A 17,902-nucleotide genomic window follows, 5' to 3' on the forward strand; every position below is an offset into this window, starting at 1 on the left:
TGAAGTGACGTGGAATGCGAGATAAGTGAGTTATTTCGAAAAATCGGGCGTATCTAGCGAGGAGAGCGAGCGCCGCGCTCGCTCCTTATCTGATCCGCGGCAGAAAGGGGGGAGAGTAATTTTCAGGAACGGCTTTAATCTGTTAAACTTTCGACTCGATAGTTTTCTCCGATGCGTGCGCTCTTTTTATGCAACTCGATTAGCCGCAACGTATTTACGATGTTGAGCACTTTGGACAATGCTCCTTCGAGTTTCCCTCGTCTTTCACATTTCTTCCATAATTCCTCGAGAAGAACTTGCTTCGCTCGAGAAGCAATGATTTTTTCCCAATAAAAGCGCACCATTGGGCTGCAGCCTCGACGACAAATAAAAATGCCTGGTCGGATAGAGTTCTCGAAAGTTGAGATTTCTCGCTTTGAGAGAAAGGTTCCGCGGCGCGGAATTTCGTTTGAGAAAAATCCGCGACAGTTATTATTGCGATTGGACGTAAAGCGTAACGTCCGATACGAGGCCTGCACGCAACGATGCGCTCTCGAGCGATGCGCAGCGCAGACGGAAGTCGAGCAGTAACGGTGATGGAAACGCCCCGGCTAACGTGCCGCCACATCAGGTCGTGGGCGCGGAAAATTGAAGCGTCGCGAGATCGATCAAGCGTCCGCAGGCCGCTGCGGTCGGCTCAGTTTTTCGAGGCGAGCCACATCCTCGCGCGGCACCGGCGGCGGAAGCCGAGGCGATCGCCCTATCGGCCGCAAGCGTCGGCGCATCGCGGCGCTAACGAATGTCCCGGCACAGTCGACCTGTCCCGCGATTTGCAATTTGCATCTTGAAAGAAACGGCTTTGGGAATTTTCGGGCCTTCGCGCTCGGCGATTTTCCCCTCGACTGACTTACCTGATGCGAGGAAGGCCGCGAGCTCGATTTCGGATCGCCTGCCAGTTGAACAGCAGTTCCAGAAGCTCTCCGTCGTAATTAATACGGATGGCCGAGATAAGCTCAATGATTGTATTTCGAATGGAAAGCGTTCTTGGCACAGCGATAAGCTCGTTGGTCGGTTTCTTACGAAGCGCAGCTTCGAGTGAATTTTGGCAGCTTCCAGATTCCACTGGAATTATCATCTCGAACTGCTCGCCGCGGCAAATCGTCGAGCGATTGCAGTTTTTCTCGTACTCCAGTCGTCGAGGAAAAAGTAACGCGCTGCGGGGTTGGGTTCGGGCTGGGGCAAAAAAGTGTCGTTCGCTTCCTTATCGCGAATCCTCCATGGGCAAACGAACGTGACGTTTTCGCTCGGACCTTGACATGTACAATTGGCTCGTTCGATCGAATTGGCTAGATACAAGAGCGAAAACACGAATAATAAGAACGTCGAATAATCTCGAGAATGAGTTCATCGAAAACGATAAGCTATGATTTCTCTCTCTTTCTAATCATTCTTAATGGACGTTCGCCGTCGAAAGCTGCGATACATTCGGAGTCGCGAAGCCGAAGCATGCGTCGGTATTTTTGCCTTTATCGCGCCGACCTATCAAGGAGAATCGCGGACCTTAACGAAAACTAAATACAGAGCGCGAGGAGGCAATTAGCCTCGCGATCGTGGCGCGCGATTGACAAGCCGTCGGGCGCCGAGAGAGATAGAGCCCAAAAAAAGAAGCCGCGGAGAGAAGGTCGCCCCCGGGCTTTCGACACGTACGATTTGCCGTTGCGAAGTCCGCTTATACGCATGCGACGTTGACCGATGACACACTATTCTTTCGCATCGATCGCGTGCATATGGTGCGCGCGGGATGGGTGGGGTAAGGACGCGGCGACCGAGTCGCGAGCGCACGCACCAATTTTCGGGGTGCGTGCGGCAAGAAAACACACAGCTTTTTATTTTCTATACAACCCGTTTATTGTGTAAGCTTGAATCATATATTAAATGGAGCGCGCGCGCGAGTAAATGTGACGATGATAAAATATACAACTGAAGGATATTAGATACGATATATGTATATATAATTCCTGATGTTTTAGAAAGTACAAGTAAATATGTGGCATGCGCGCTCTCTCTCTCTCTCTCTCTCTCTCTCTCTCTTCGTCGTCTTCTGCTTCTTTTGCTCTCACACATCCATACGTACGTACACTTGTTACATCTAGATAACGCTGATTTTTTGTGTTGTGTTTGCTCTTTCTCTCTCGGAAAAAATAATGTACACTATACAGCTATGTAGAACCGCGAAAAAAGAAAAAAAGAAAAAAAGAAAAACGATAATCGAATAGGCGCAGAGAAGCTCCCTACCTATTTCTTGAAGCAATCCTTCCTTCTGCTGTCCTTTGTGTGCGCGCCTGCGCTCGCCGCTGCCTTTCCCCGCGCGCACGTCTTCTTCGATTGTCGAAAAAGAACCAGGGGCAATTCTTGCGGTCGGACGAACGAAAAATTTTTCCCTCCTTACCCCGGCCGTTTTCTTCTTCTAGGACTAGCAGGAATCGAGTCGTTGTATGTATTACGGGAGCGGAACGCTCACTTTTTCTTCATCGTTGGCGCCGCCGAGATATCACTTTACACACACTATTATATGTATATATCTATCGAAAAGATAAGTTTTTTTTTGTTACTTTTACGGTTTTTTTCTTCTTTTTTTGGAAAGTGGTTGGCTATCTAAGTGCTATAAAATATATATTTATATATATATTTTTCTGTCAAAAGATGCGCAAACAAAGAGTTTCTTCCTTAACTCCTAAATACAATTCTAAAAATATGTTCGTTTAAAAAACTTTTCGTCGTTGCAAGAATTCCCCCTTCTCTCTCGTATATTTTGTTGATTATCTATACTTCAACTACTACTGTTTCAGCTACTCGACACATTCGTCGTTATCGGACGTACTACTTTTTTTTACTTTAAACCTTTGTAGGCTGTCGGTTATACCAGCGAGAGTGACGGCTCCTCGGAACTATCTCGATTTACTACATCACATTGAAGCTTGAGAATGAACATTATTTTTCATTCGAAACAAATTGACGATTATCAACAATTTTCCGTTTTTACCCATCTCGAATGACCATATAAAAATCTCGCTAAAAGTAAGTGCAACGAATAAATGCGTTAAAAAAACTGGATAAAATAAATCTTTTCGATAATACAACAATCTCGAGCTTTCGAAACGTTTTCAACGAGTATAATCTTTCCGAAAAATCAACAATGAATTTCGCCGACAGCAGAACAAGAATCGTCGATAGTCGCCATTTGATTTCCGCTTTGAATATAACATTCACGATAATTGACGACAAAGTACGCAGTACAATTATTTGTCCCTATGTGTTAAACATCCCTAGAAAAGAAAAATAACGGCGAAGCTCAAACACGCGCACACGAAAAGCTCGTACACTGTGCCTCCACGTGGAAAAAGTCGATGAAGCGAGCGCAGGTGTTACTTTTACGAGGTAATAAGGGCATTTTGCGGGACACTTTTTCTTTTCTTTTTGCACGAATTTCCTTTGCTGAACACATTCGTCATATATATGTGTATATATACGCAATACATATCTATATGAATATATATATGAACGCCCGCAGCGCTCACCTTCGTCGGCAACGACTGCTATGTACAGGTAAGATTCCTCCCGAACGTTCGGAAAGTGCGCAGTCGGTCTTTTGCGGAGGCTGCCTTGTCGCTTGCTCGCGCTCGTTCCTCTCTTTATTCGTTCACAGCCATGTCGCTTTGCCCGTGCTCGCGAGCGCCAGGGGAGCGCGTGGACACGAGCGCGAGTACGGCAGGAACGGAAACGGACCCACCAGGAAATTCGTGGCGAGCGGTGGTCGCGCGAGGGAGATAGCGTTTCGCTGCAGTTTTCGGTAGGAAAAGAGGACCGCAAAAGACTCTCGGTTATCTGCCGCCGCGTAGCGGGCGCTAAAAAGAAAAACATTACAAGAGAAAAGTAGACCTTCCGTGTGGTGACACATTCGTTAGGCCTGAAAGTTCGTGCGTATCGTTCGTCAACGAGATCGACCCGATTGTTCTCTCGCTACGGGCAGCGCAATGTTGTTTTCCTTTTTTTTTTTCGTCGAGAGCGAGAGCCTCGCTTTCTTTCTCTTTTATTACGCGATGATTGTCTACCAATTGCGACGATGGAGTACATTACACCAAGTTCCTTTTATTCCGACAAATAGTTTGACTTATTTATTTAGCCTAAAAAACGTCTATCGCATTCTTTGACGTCGGTGTCGGCGAGCTCGCGACGCTCGAATACGATTCGCCTTCTACTTTTGCTTTCGTCGTTGCTTAGATGCCTACTGCAATGGATAACGAGCGTTTACGTCTTCAATGTCCATTCGCGCGCGTGTCCAAGTGTACTTCAGTCTATTACGTCGCGAGGCTTTTGCTTTTGCTTTTGCTCCCCCGCGCGAGGGAGGAAAACCGTCATCGAGAAACGAAGCGAAGCCGGAGGAAAAAAAGAAAAGACAACGAGGGGACAATCATACGGAAACGCGAAACGAACCATCGATGAGTGCCGCGTAGCCTAAATATTCGTTAGCTAACATATCTATATATTTGTAATATGCAATCCTCATAATAAACTGAAAACACGAACAAAAAATATATATCATATATTTATATATAAAACAATTTTTTTTCTTTTGCTTGTAGGCGCTTGCATTAGGCATTTTCATATGGGGCGCGGGGTCGGAATTATTTACACTTCGACGAAAAACGCGTCTGTCTTTCCTCTGCTGTTGTTGATTGTGCGCTATATAAAAACTCTCATACACCCTTATATATGCGAAATATAATATATATATATTTGTATAATATTCGTTGTCTAAAATTAATGAACACGCACACTATGCGCGCTTTTATTAGCCTTATAGTGTATACTCTCCATGCAATAACAACTCTACACGCCTAACACACATTATAATAATAATTATCGGTATTTCTTTACACCTAGTACTTTTTCTTTATCTCTCAGGCGCCGTCCTTACGTTCGATCTCGTCTCCCGTGGGCTGCCTCCGTCTCGCATTAACGGCGCCTTCGTACGTCGGCTTATTGTCGACAGCGTATGGAGGAAAAATTAGGACGAAGAAAAGCGCGACGGCGGAGGCGAACAAGGAAGAAGGGCCGATTACGCGTTGTCAATGGGATGTACGCTGTCTGTTGCTCTTGGAAAAGTGCCACCCACGTGGTCGCTTGGCAAAGGCCGCGCGAGCGCGTGCAATGCTAACAAATAACGGCGGCGATATCGGCAGCGCGCCCGACCACCGCGACCTCTCCTCCTCCTTGCTCGACGGCAAAAATCAACGTGTCGCTCCTTCTTTCTCTCTCTCTCTCTCTCTCTCTTCCCCTTTCGTCGTGCGTACGACGACGCGCGATCTACATAATCATTGGCGAAGAAAAACGCACTAGCACTCGCACGCACGCGCGCACACACACACACACACACACACACACACACACACACATACATGCGCGCGCGCAACGCGGCGTGACTCGACACTACTCGTTCTCCAACGAGGTTATGACATGTCGCGCGCGCGGAGATCGTTTCGTCCGTCACATGCGCGTTTTTCAATTGACGGGTGCTGTAAACGCACGGCGGCTATGGCAAAGTTCGTGGGTATGGGGGGAGCGCCGAGGTGTGTGGAGGGAGGGGGGGATCGGCGAGCAAGGGCTTTCGTCGCTGCTTGCGCGCAAGCGGCCAGCAGAACGCGTGCACCTTGATCGCGTCTGCCCGACTCTGGTACGTGTGATCTCTTGTCCATTCTCTCCCACTTGTGGTGATGGTTACGAGCTACGTTTCTTATCACAAGTTGCTGAACCTTCCTCCTCCTCCTTTTTCTCCTCCTCTTGCTCCTCATCGTCGTCGTCGTCGTCGTCGTTGTCGTCGTCGTCGTCGTCGTCGTCGTTGTCGTCGTCGTTGTCGTCGTCGTCGTCGTCGTCGTCGTTGTCATCGTCGTCGTCGTCGTCGTCGTCGTCGTCGTCGTCGTCCTCGTCGTCGTCGTCCTCGTCGTCGTCGTCGTCGTTGTCGTCGTCGTCGTGGTTGGCGTCGTCGTCGTAGCTCCGCTCGTCTGCAACAATTCAACAACGACCAGCGATTATGTCATCGCGTTGTCGACAAGGCGAATCAGACGCGCAGTCGTTTGGCTGCTCGCGACACGAGCGCTTATCCGCGGCGGCGGCGACGACAGCCGTCGAGCCGATCGAGCGCAGTCGAGCGAGCGGCAAGCTCGCGCTTGATAACGATTGATGTCCGTGGAATTCGGTGGCCTCGCCGCTGCATAATTCAATAACGAGATTGCAGTCGAGGAAAAACGAGCGAATCAACGACGACACACAGAAGCGGAAAGCCTGCACGACAGGTTTGACGAAGTGAAATATGCAAGCGGCCGCCGCTGCTGTTGCGGCGCGCGCGTGTCATTCGATTGGTCTAAATTGCATGATTTATGCAAAAACGCGCGGCAAATTGGCCTCGTATTGATCTCAAGGGAGCCTTTGTCTTCGGGCGCCACTCGTCTCGGGCGCAGCGCGACTTAATTCCCCGAGAAATTGGTCCCACGGCGTCGTCCAGCTGCCGCGCCTCTCTCGAAAAGCACACGGCGGCGTGACGCGAGGAAACGCGCGATCATTGATTCAATTACGAGCCGACGAGGCGCGACCAGTTGAGACCTCGCGCGTCGAGCTCCCGGGAGAGCGAGCGCCCCGAGAATTGCCCACCGCCCCCCCCCCCCCCCCCCGATAAAAATCCGAAAACGATCGTTCAATCGGCGCCCTCGCTCGTCGGAAAATTAAGAGCGTTTCGCGAGGTTGTTTACGGGTCGAACTCAACGCGCCGGAGTTTTATGCATCCTGCCAGACCCCCCTCGCCGCTCCGTTCTTTTTTTTACTCGCCCGCTTCCCTTTGGCAAGCTACCAGGGCGCTTTCAAGATCCGATTAGCCGGACGTTTAGCGAGTGCCAATATCGAGGAAGACAAGTCCGATTGAATTAGCCTTTTTGAGTTATTAAACTCGGCCGGCGCACATATCGATATTTATTCGGGCCCTTTTCGCTGTATTTTTTACGAGTTACGAGCGGGCGAGATACCGCGCTAAAAATTTTCGATCCATTAGCGGCTCTCCCCGCGCGCGATAAATATTGGCCGGCGCGCGCCTACGCGACATTTCTGGAAAATTGACCGGCCGCGCGGCGATCGGCCTGCGCGCGTCCAAATGAGAGTGCGGGAGCCCCGCCGCGAGATCAATCATCCAGTCTGAAACTTAAGCGATCAACGTTCGCCGAGCGCTTCCTTCCAGGAGACCAACAAAAAGAGAGGAGACTCCTCCGGCGAGCTCGAGTTCTCTCTGTCTCACGAACGATTACGCACGCGCCGAATAATTTTTGACAGTCGAGCAAAAATGCAAAGTTGCCCGCCCCGTCGGCGCAACTTCTTTTCTCTCTCCCTGCCCCCGTCGGCGAGAAGTCCGGGGGGGGGGGGTTGGCGGTGCAGAATCTCTGGCGCCAGCGACTTGCCAGACTTTCCACGCTAAGTGGTTCCCTTTTACTCGTGCTCCGCTTCCCTCGGCTCTCGCGTACGTACGACCGTCGCTTTTCCACTCCACCCCTTTTCCAAAAAGGGAAAAAAAAAGGAAAAGAAGGGAAAAAAGGAATAAACGAAAAAAAGAAAATCCTCACTCATATTGCAAACTTGTTATTGGCGCGTACCCGTAAGCGCTAATAACGGACAGAGTTTCCGATCGTCCGGGCGAACGAAATATTTGTAGTTGCCAGACGCGCGTGGGATTAATATTCGTGAAGGCAAGAGAGGAAAAAAAGAAACGTCGATAGTTCGCGCATTCGAAGCGCACGGTAGAGAGTGAGAGAAAAGCGGTGGCCGTATGGGAGTGGTTTTCTCCGTTGCTGCGCAGAATCTTGACGGGCGCCAGTGTCGACCGCCGAGGAGCGACGGCCAACGAGGAGGAGGCAATTAACTCACGCATGCGGACTTTCGGCGCTGACCTACTTATGCAGATGGGCACTTGTTGCGTGGTACTTTCATCCCTTCTCCTTTCTCTCTTTCTCTCTCTCTCTCTCTCTCTCGCTGTCTCTCTCTCTCTCTCACTCTCTTCGCCTTACGCACACACGCAGTTCTGCGTTTCGACGTCGATTCGATCAATAACGTAAGCATCCCCCTCGTTCCTCGCCGCGCCGCCGATCGGCCAATTAAACGAAAGCAAGCCAAGCTTTTCTCGCGGAGAGAAGAAAGAAGAAACAAGTCGCACCTGATTTTTCGGACGCGGCACTCGACGACAGCGTCGACACGAGAGTTTTCAGTGCGTCTGTCTCCGTGGCGGGGAGAGAGAGAGAGAGAGAGAGAGAAAGAGCGAGCGCGAGTGTATGTGTGCAGCAAGTAAGTCGCGCGAGAGCCGGGCTGAGCTGGCGCCGAGACGTCGCGTCGCGGCCACGTGGACACCCTAGCTAGCAAATCGAATAGCCCCGGCTAAGTTCGCTTCTTTATTGCCACGAGAGAGAGAGAGAGAGAGAGAGAGAACTCCGCTCGCTACTCGACTCGGCGAAACTTGGATTTATCGGTGGCCGCTGATAAAAATCCAGCGGAGTGCGAGAGCGCAAAAGGCTTATCGATCCCCCGACCTCCTTCCCTCCAAAAAAAAAGACAGATTTTTTTCTTTTCTCTCTTTTTTTTTTATTAATTCGAGACGCACGGCAATATGGCCGCTACCCGTGTCGAGCGGTAAAAATTGGCTTTTATTTACGCGTACCGTTATATGCTCGAGAAAGAGAGAGAGAGAGAGAGAGAGAGAGAGAGAGAGAGAGAGAGAGAGAGAGTGCCATTCCTTTTATCGAAAGCTCGACGTACACGACAAAAGTCAAAATAATTATTCGGTGGACGCTTTATTTCCTTTTTTTTCTGTTCGGCCGCGAAATTTTTTTTTCTTATTTCCGTCGAGATGTCTTTGAATGTCAAAAGAGATAACTATCGACGCTTTTTTCTGCTTCTTCTTTTTTAATAAATATTTTCTTTCCTTTTTTTTCGGTGGGCAAGTGATGCAACGATACGATGAGCGTTTTCTTTTTCTTTTTCTTTTTCTCGTGCGTCGTGCTACCTTTTTTTTTTCGAAAGTTGAGCCGGCGATTTTCGAGTTGATTTTTTGCCTGCATATTTTCGAATGACGTCGGTTCGTCGCTGCGCTTTTCCTTATCGCGATTCGAGTTTCTTCTCTCTCTCCCTCTCTCTCTCTCTGGGAGAGAGAGAAATAATTCTTTTTTTGTCTTCGGCGAGCGACGTTTTAACGATGCAGTGCCGTCTCTTGCGCGAAAGCCGGGGAATTCAAGGTTGCGCTTTTTCTCGGAAGTAGGGTTAATTGCTCGCGTTTTAATGCTATGACGTCAATGAAACTTTTTACACAGTCAATCGATATTAAACAATAAAAGGCCAGCTCGTCGACCCCTGTGCGCGCGAGCTTTTCCAAAAATCGCATTTATTATCCATGCCTGAAGCGAATATAGCAGAGCGCTGAAAGCTCAGGCAATGGCAGTAGCAAGGGGGGAAACAAGGTCGAAATTGATAGAACTACTGTAAGCCCCTTGGCGGGATGACGTCACGCCGTTCCTCGCTCGCAAGCCCGGAAAAACTCCGAAGGCCATCGCCATGGCAGTTCGACTTGGCGCGAATCGACAGCAAAAAGAAAAAAAAAAGAATAAAACGAAAAAAAAAAGAAAAACCGACGGGCACGGGAACGGAAAGGAGGAGAAGAGACAGCACTCACCGGCAAATCGGGCAAGGCGGAGGTTTGGAAGTGAATTGGCCACACAGGGCCCGATGAGGCCCCAGTGGCAAGGCTAATGGACCCAACTGGGTGAGGCGGCATTACTCGGACTCGTCACGTTGCTCACGTCTGTGTTCATGACGGATGCTGCTGCCGCCGCCGCCGCCGCCGCTGCAGCCTCGGCCGCCAGTTGATCGCACGTGGGTAGATCGACGCCGCTCGGCATCGAGGAATTCATCATGCCGCCGACGACACCGGCGCCGACTGGCGTCGTCGTGACCATGTTCGACATTGGACCTACGCCCACGCCGCCCAAGTTCATGCCCTGCTGGAAGTTGATGTCGAGCGTGCCGTTTATCAGCAGCTCGTGCTTGATCACCTGCCGAGCAGACGCGAAGCCAATTACCTTACTTTCTCGATGACCCGAACGATCGCGCGGGGCGGCGAGATGCAAACAAAAGCATTCGGCCGCAGCTGAAATTTTCATTTGCCGCTTGCTCCATTTTTGGCATTCCTCCCGTCTATATTATATACGCCATGCGCGCATAAGACTTATATAAAGTCAGCGGCAGCCGGCCACACCTCTATCTCGTGAAATAAAATGAAATTGATAAAGAAAAAAAAGAGAGAGCGCGAAAGATACGCGGCCGTGTATGCGTCTCTAAGCGCGCGACTCTGCGAGCCAGATGAAATTTATTTGAACGGAATCCAAATTCGTATATTGAAATTCGTCGTGCCCGTCGCCCAAACACACATCTCTCAATCGCGCGTCGCCGACGGGAGCTCGGAATAGAAGGAAATTCACCTCGTCGATATCGCAGTCAAAGCCGTGCAGCGTCTCAATGTTGATGTTCAGATCGTCCAACAGGGCAGTGTTGTTTAACGCTCCCATCAGCTGACCCATCATGGTGCTTGGGATCGGCGAGTCGGGCGGGGTGTTCCCCGTCGTCCCCTGCTGCTGCGTCTGCTGTTGCGTTTGTTGAGAATCGGTTTGCTGCATGAGGTATTGCTGGATCGTCTGCTGGTGAGGCGTCATCGACGGACTTGGCTCGCTTTGTTGATACGACGGTGACATACCCGATACGAGGCTCATGCTCTGCTGCTGCAACGCATAAAAAAAAGAGTCGTCTCTTTTCGGGCTTTTCTCCTGATTTCACAGCGGGAATAACTTTTTTTTTCGATTTTTCGCTCTACTCGTACGCCACGCAATCGTTAGAAAACGGAGTCCGAGTACTTGACTTTCTTAATCGCTATCGAAAAAGCACTGATAAGGGCCGGGGGAGGGAGGGAGAGAGAGAGAGAGAGAGAGAGAGAGGGAGAGAAGCGAGCGTAATGATTTTTAGGAGACGTACACACGGCTTGCAGACGATAGCCGTATTAAACTCGTCAACGAGTTGAGCGTATTTAAACCCACTTAAGGTCTCATTACATCTGCACATGAAATGCGCACTCGACTTTCGCTCGAATTATTAGCTAATAAAAGATAGCGAGCATGTGTGTGCGTGACAGCTTATCTCTTATCAATCGATTAAATGTTTTCTCTCTCTCTCTCTCTTTCACTTCTCATACTCCTCCATGACGTTTCAACGCGAAAAATAATACATCAGAATCATGAAGAGTCGCGGGAATCGCGCGGCCGGCCAAAGAGCATAGCTAAAGACGCGCCTGTAAAATTGATGAGCTTCGGAAAATTCATTTTCTTTCGAAAGCCTTCAAGCGGTGAATTATTCAATCGCCGTGTGAATTCTGCAAAAACTTGGCGGCGGTCGATGCGACTCCAAATTATTAATGTTCGGCGTAGAATAAAAGCGCGCCGCGAACGAAGCCGCGGATTCGCTCCCTCGCTCTCTCTCTCTCTCTCTCTCGTCTCGAAAATTTTCCCTCTCCGATAGCATCGTCGCCTTAGCAATACGCCCGACTTTGCGCGCTCGTTATCAAATGAGCCTCGATTAGAATCTTCGAGGAGAGAGCGATCGAGGCGCGAAGAGGTGACCGGCTTATCTGTGCGCCACTGACCATTTGGCAGCCGCAGGGCTGCAGACGATGAATGGGACACCTTGGCGGCGTCTGCGATTGGGACGTCGGCGGCAAACCGTAAGGCGCCGGGTTGGCCCTGAGCGCGCTGCCGCGCTGGTACTGCGCCTCGAAGTACGACGGCGGCGGACCGGTTTGCTGCTGCTGACTCTGCTGCTGGGCTTGCTGCTGTTGCTGTTGCTGCTGTTGCTGCTGCTGCGTCGGCGGCTGCTGTTGCTGTGGCTGTGGCTGCTGCTGCTGCTGCTGCTGCTGCTGCTGCTGCTGAGGTTGCTGCTGCTGCTGCTGCTGCTGCTGTTGCTGCTGCTGAGGAGACTGCTGCGGTTGTGGCTGCTGCTGCTGCTGCTGCTGCTGTTGCGGCGGAGAGGTCTGGTACACTTGGTAGCCGGGCACGAGCTTCATCGTTTCGGCAAGGTTGCCGGCTGTGGACCAGTCGAAGTTTGGTTTCTCGGTTTGGACGAGCGGGATGTCCACGCGAACGATGCCCGTCCGCGTCGCGAACGCCTCGGTGAGTCACATGCGCCGAGTGAACGAACTTGGGCGCAATATAAATAGTTTTGATTGAAAACGATCCAAAGTTAGATCTCATCGGCCTGCATTTTCGCACTCTGCCAATATTGCCTCTCTTTCGTGGATTCGACGCTGCGACGGCAAACACATCCGTCCCCGAGAGCAGCGCGACCTCTGCGTCTAATCTCGGCGAGGGAAAGCTGCAGGTGTCGCGATCGCGCGAAGGCCGAGCGGGAGGCCGCTGAATGGTCGATTGGTCGTGCGTACTTACCGAGCTGCTCGGGACTGTAGGACGAGGCGTAGCCAGGCGTCCATTCCGGCTCGCCGAGCACCGCGGGTATCGGGCTCAGCCTACCGCAGGATGAGGCGTTGCTCGAGGCTCGTGGACTGCGAACATGGCCAAAGACAGTTGGCGGTGTTAATCGTGGTGGCAGGTCGCGGGCGGATCGCTCGGAGGCGACACGCCGCGCGGAATTTTCCCTCTCGCTCCGGCGCGCGCGCTCCCGACCGTTCGTCGCGCTACAGCTGAAACGGCCGACGCGCCCGCGGTAGGCTCGAACATTCGAGAGTCACAGTCCTGACAGTGGCGTGCGCGCGCGTCCGCGCGTCCTCCCGGCTAATTGGGAGCGAAGAAGGCCGATTCGCGCAATTAGAAAAATAAAAAGAACGACGCGCGCACGCCGACCTTTGCTGTCTCGTTAATTTTCGCTTTAATTGCGTAACGCGCTCGCGCTTTAATCTCCGCGCGGTCTCGCACGGTCTCGCGAGTCCTCGGCGGTCGGCGAGGCGCGGAGAGCGGGCTCGTCGACGGAGCTCTCGCCCCGAGGGGTGGCGCGCCCGGGCGAACGAGCGAACGAGTAGCGGAAAGTTTCGACGACGAGAACCGGTCGCGCCGAGCGAAGAGCGCCGACCAACGCGCGGAACAACTGACCGGAAGTCGGGCGAGAGTTGAAAGCTGCTGGCGGGATGCAGGGGACTGTCGGGGAAGAGGTCGAGGCCCTCGCTGATGCTGCTGCTGGGGCTCGGCGTGGCGTCCGCGCCCTGCAGGCCGCCGTTCCTCAGCGCCTCCACCTTCTTCTTCACTCGGCCGCGGCGCTTCTCGAACTTGGACGTCTCCATCGACGTCGCTCTGCAAGGGAGAACAAGCGAGTTGGGGCCTCGGCTCGAACGGGCCGCCAAGGACGCGGATGCGCGATGCACACCGCTGCTCGCGTCGGCCGGGAAAAACCAGCTGCCCTCTCTCTCTCTCTCTCTCTCTCTCTCTCTCTCCTCTCGATCCTCGAAAAATGACGCACGACGCGTTGCCGGAGAGAACGCGTGAAAGTGCAGCCGCGCGTCGATTGGCGCGATTGGCGGCGGCGGCGAGCCTCGCACACACGCGTCGTTTTTAAAATTCAAGGATGGGGCACAATAACGCGCGCTCGAGAATTTCGAGAATTTCGCCGGCGTGTCTCGCCTTGTAAAACCCGCGGCGCGGCGAGAAAAAATCCGCCGGGGACCGGTTTTCGCCTGGCGAGTAGAGATTGGCGACGAGTTTTAGTCATGCAGCGGAAAAAGACGAGACGCCCGTGCATCTCCATCCGAGGCTGTCGCCGTCGCGCCTCCGAGGTGGCGCATGGCGCTCCGCCGATCGCCTTTCCCGCGTCGACGAGCAGCCGCCGCCCGTCCGATTCGACGGCCGCTCGGTCGGCTTTTCGGATCGAACGCTCGAAGGCACGCCGAGGAGAAAATTCTCGGTCTCCCGGTCGACGCGCGACACCGTTATATTATTTGCAATATAAAGCGGCTCTCGCGCGAGTGACATAACGAGTTTTTCCGCGCGATCATTAGAAATTCCTTCGCTCGCGGCTCGCCGGAGAGAGAAAAAAAGAGAAAAAAAAGCGCGCGAAAAATTTTCCACTCGGGCTTTTCATCGCCGTTGCATTGCACTCGCGCTCTAAACCGAATCGCACACATTGAATATTTAAAGCCAACGCGGAAATTGAAAGAGTTATTTCTCTCTTTCTCGCTCGACCGGAGCAAAAAGAAAAAAACACGGTGAATGATAATCCGATACAGTGAAAAAAAAAGTGAGGGAATATGCCAAGTTTATCTTTTGCTATATAGATGAGGCTTATATATATATATACGTATATGTATGTATACGTGCGTGCGTGCGTGCGTGTGTGTATGCGTTGCAACATCATCATCGACGGAGCGACGAAGAAAGAAATATCCTCTCGCGTTAGAATGGAAAACTTTTCGTGATATATTGTAGGCAGGAAAAAATGCGCGAGCTGTCCTTCGGTTTACGTAAAGAAATAATCCGCATATTAATCATAATCCCGTCTTTGGCATATTAAAGCGGCTCGCCGACGACAATAATCTGACCGAAAAGTAAAAATAATAAACTATCGCGAGGTGTGCATCGCACAAGCGGAGAATGACGCGGGCGCTCGCGCACTTGGTCAAACAAAGGAACAAGCCGAGTTTTCCGCTCATTTACCTCCTTCTGGCGGATTTGCCGGGCTTGGCGTCCGGGTTGATCATCCACCACGAGCTCTTGCCGGTGCCTTCGTTCTGCACGCGCATGAATCGGTTGTGCAGCGACAGGTTGTGCCTAATCGAATTCTGGAAGCAGAGAGTAAAACAAGCGCGTCAAGTTGCGAATAGCGAAAAGAAAGGAAAAAAATAAACGAATAAGAAAATCATCCATCCATTAATCGTTCCTCCCTCTCTCTCTCTCTCTCTCTCTCTCGCTCGCTCTTTCAAAGTGTAGAAGAAGCAGAAGCCTTTACGGGCGCCGTGGAGTCGGGCGCCACTTGACTTCTCTTTCTCATCCATATCCCACCACCACCACCCTCTTCCGCCACCACCTCCTTCTGCCGCTGGAGGCGCGTCCTTACTCGCTTCCGTAATTAAGCCGCGCACCGCGTGAAAATAGACGCCGCTGCCGCCGTGCTACAAACGTTACGTCAGTGCCGCCTTGAATGTACGACCTCGGTCAACACGTGTGCTGCGCACATTGCGTAACCCTCTCTCTCTCGCTCGCTGCGCTGCGAATTCGCCTCTTCATTGCGCGCGCACGCATCGCCGTCGATTCTTTTCGGAAAATCAGAGTCTCGTCATCGTCTATTTTCGCGTAACGGAAGAAAAACGAGAGCGAATTGCGCCGCGAATGCCGGGATGCCAGCTGGCTTCCCTCCGAAAAATCCGCGAGTGGACGAGAGAGAAAGAGAGGGAGAGAGAGCGAGAGAGAGAGAAATGGAGCTCCGATCGAGATGGCGCTCGAGGGGGGCGTGTGCAACAAGTTGGCCGCTCTCTGTGCTCTCCTGGACGACTATATGCGCAGATACCCCCCCCCCCCTATGTGTGTTTGGATGTGTGTGTCAGATAAGGGCCGTTTCACCGACAGCACGTGTATCTACTACCACGGTGACATGCACCGTTACGAGTAGATAAAAATAAATAAACAAAACCCCCGTGTGCGCCGTCGCCGACGGAGCACGCCAGAGAAAACGCCGTTCGCGCGGACAGACGACACACAATCTCTCTCTTGGTCGTTGCGCGGCGGAGGCCTATTTTTAGCAAAAACTCTTGTCGCCGTGTTCGTCGACGTCGCGCGAACGACGATGAACACGGCGACGAGACGGGCGAGAATCGAAAAATTATGTAACGGGTTTTGGTCGCGCGCGTACGCGTATGCCCTTAACCTGTTGCATTGTTATTGTGTTCATTAGAGAGCGAGAGAGAGAGAGAGCGAGCAAAAAATGTAGAGAGGTCATTGCCTCGGTTAATTCACCAAGGACGTGCAAGAGAGCTTGCAAGAGAGACAGAGAGACAGAGCGAGAGAGAGAGAGAAAGAGAGAGATGGCTGATGGCGAAGGGCGGCCTCGAGAAGTGAGAGGAGAGAGGAGAAAGGAGAGAAAGAGAGCGAGACACGTCGAGACGAGAAATCGGCAGGGAGCGCCACGTAGCGCGCTTTTGCGTCGCAGACCGTGAGGCACGTGGCATCACACACAGACGCAAGGCAAAGAGAGGAGTAGAGTGCGCGCGCGAGCAACACAGCTCGACTTGCGCGTTTATTTACCAACGAAAACACCAGGGAAAGAGAGAGAAAGTAAGCTCATTCACGCTCGTTCACCTTCCATCCGGCAGAACTGTTGCTGTCGCCCTTATCCTTGAAGTAGGGTACGTTCTGTACCATCCACTCGTAGATTTGCGACAAGGTTAGTCTCTTGTCAGGCGCCGATGTGATTGCTTGGGTTATGAGGTCGGCGTAGCTCAAGTTGCCCCATGCGTTCCGCCTGGATGAATTCTTCTTGACGGGCAGCAAACCACCGGCTGAGCCGACCTGCACTTGTTGCGGCGGAGTGCCGCCGCTCTCGTTGCTGGTCTCCTTGCTGCAGCCGTCGGGCGTGAAGTCAGGACGAGGACACGGCCACGTGTTCGAACGCGCGCGCGTCTGCGGTTCGAAACCGGCGTCGAGCTCGAAACCCGCTGCCGACATCATTGCCGCGGCGGCCGCCGCCGCGCTGCTTTCCGCGTAGTCCATCCTCGTTGTCGCTTTTCCCGCCGCCACTTCTTCGTCGTGCCCTCAGTAGCTTACGCTGTCTTCCGCTCTTTCGCCGCCTCACGCACACATGGAGCTGGGCAAAAGCCGCCAGACACGACAAGATTCACACTCACTCATATACACTTGCTTACGGCCAGTCGTGGCTGCGTCCTTGATGCTGCCTCGACGCTTCGGAGACCGCGCGCGAAAGAGCGACAGAAGCCAAGAGAGAGAGAGAGAGAGAGAGATCACGTGCCTCCTCGATAACGCGGGCGAGTAGCGCTCGCACGCTCTCGAGCGGGCTCGCGCGGAATTTTCCGCCACTCAAACTTCAAACATTCACTGATCACACACAACACGTGTATGATGCGCGCGCTTGCGACGCTGCTACGGCCACGGTCAACTGTGCGATACACTCAGTAGCAAGTCGCGCACTGAACTGAATCGTCCGTGTCGTCGCGCCGTGCGAGACCAGTTTGTGCAGCAGCAGCAGCAGCAGTAGCGGCAGACCTTTCGGTGTGCGAGAGCTGGCGCGCCAGCGCCGGAGCGACCTACGACATCCGAGAACCAGATACCCCCACTCTCCTCCCTTCCCTCCCGCTCTCCGACATCTCTTCTCGTGTCCCGCTCGCACTCTCCCTGTTTCTCTTACGCTCCCGCGTACCGTACCTATACGATTCGAGACTCTTGCGCGCGCGGCGGCTGCGACTGCGAGGAGGAGAGAGAGGAGAGTTTTTAACCTCCACTATTGCACGACGCTTTCGTAGCACGCTCGCGTACGCGCGTATGTGTACACATGCATGCGCTCACTCTCCCGATCGCTCAACGCTTGTGTTCTTCGCGGCTTACACTAATTCCGCACACCGCAAGCTGATACGCAACGGCGCAGTTTCTTCGAGACTCTGGTCTCTTCTCGCACATTGGGGAAATCCGATGGAAGAAGGGGCAGCCGTACTCATGTCTCTGCCATGCTTGCGATGTGATGGGTTTTTCGTGCATTTACGTCTGGAAATGACATGACAATACCGTGCGAGGAACAGGCTTTTAAACAGATGCCTTTTAATTCTCTCTTCGTTATATAGCTACAGTGG

The 17,902-nt window shown here is 52.4% G+C and overlaps 1 protein-coding gene across 2 annotated transcripts; it reads right to left on the reverse strand.

Annotated features, from left to right (window-relative positions):
- Window positions 1–1,845: 1,845 nt before the first annotated feature.
- Window positions 1,846–17,399, reverse strand: LOC131667268 (forkhead box protein O-like). Of its 2 annotated transcripts, none has more exons than XM_058940592.1 (8): window positions 16,401–17,399; window positions 14,763–14,887; window positions 13,209–13,406; window positions 12,549–12,664; window positions 11,753–12,189; window positions 10,542–10,835; window positions 9,737–10,115; window positions 1,846–6,041 (listed from the first exon to the last, which is right to left on the reverse strand). In XM_058940592.1, the coding sequence occupies exons 1-7, from the start codon at window positions 16,809–16,811 to the stop codon at window positions 9,810–9,812; spliced, it is 1,887 nt and encodes a 628-aa protein (XP_058796575.1). In that variant the 5' UTR covers window positions 16,812–17,399; the 3' UTR covers window positions 1,846–6,041; window positions 9,737–9,809. The 2 variants fall into 2 exon arrangements, with proteins under 2 accessions (XP_058796575.1, XP_058796574.1); XM_058940591.1 differs by having other exon boundaries at window positions 10,542–10,838; window positions 16,401–17,369.
- Between the last annotated feature and the right edge of the window lie 503 nt (window positions 17,400–17,902).

Source organism: Phymastichus coffea, unplaced genomic scaffold (genome assembly GCF_024137745.1).
Source record: "Phymastichus coffea isolate CEN01 unplaced genomic scaffold, Cenicafe_Pcof_1.1 PCOF00063, whole genome shotgun sequence".
Taxonomy (NCBI): domain Eukaryota; kingdom Metazoa; phylum Arthropoda; class Insecta; order Hymenoptera; family Eulophidae; genus Phymastichus; species Phymastichus coffea.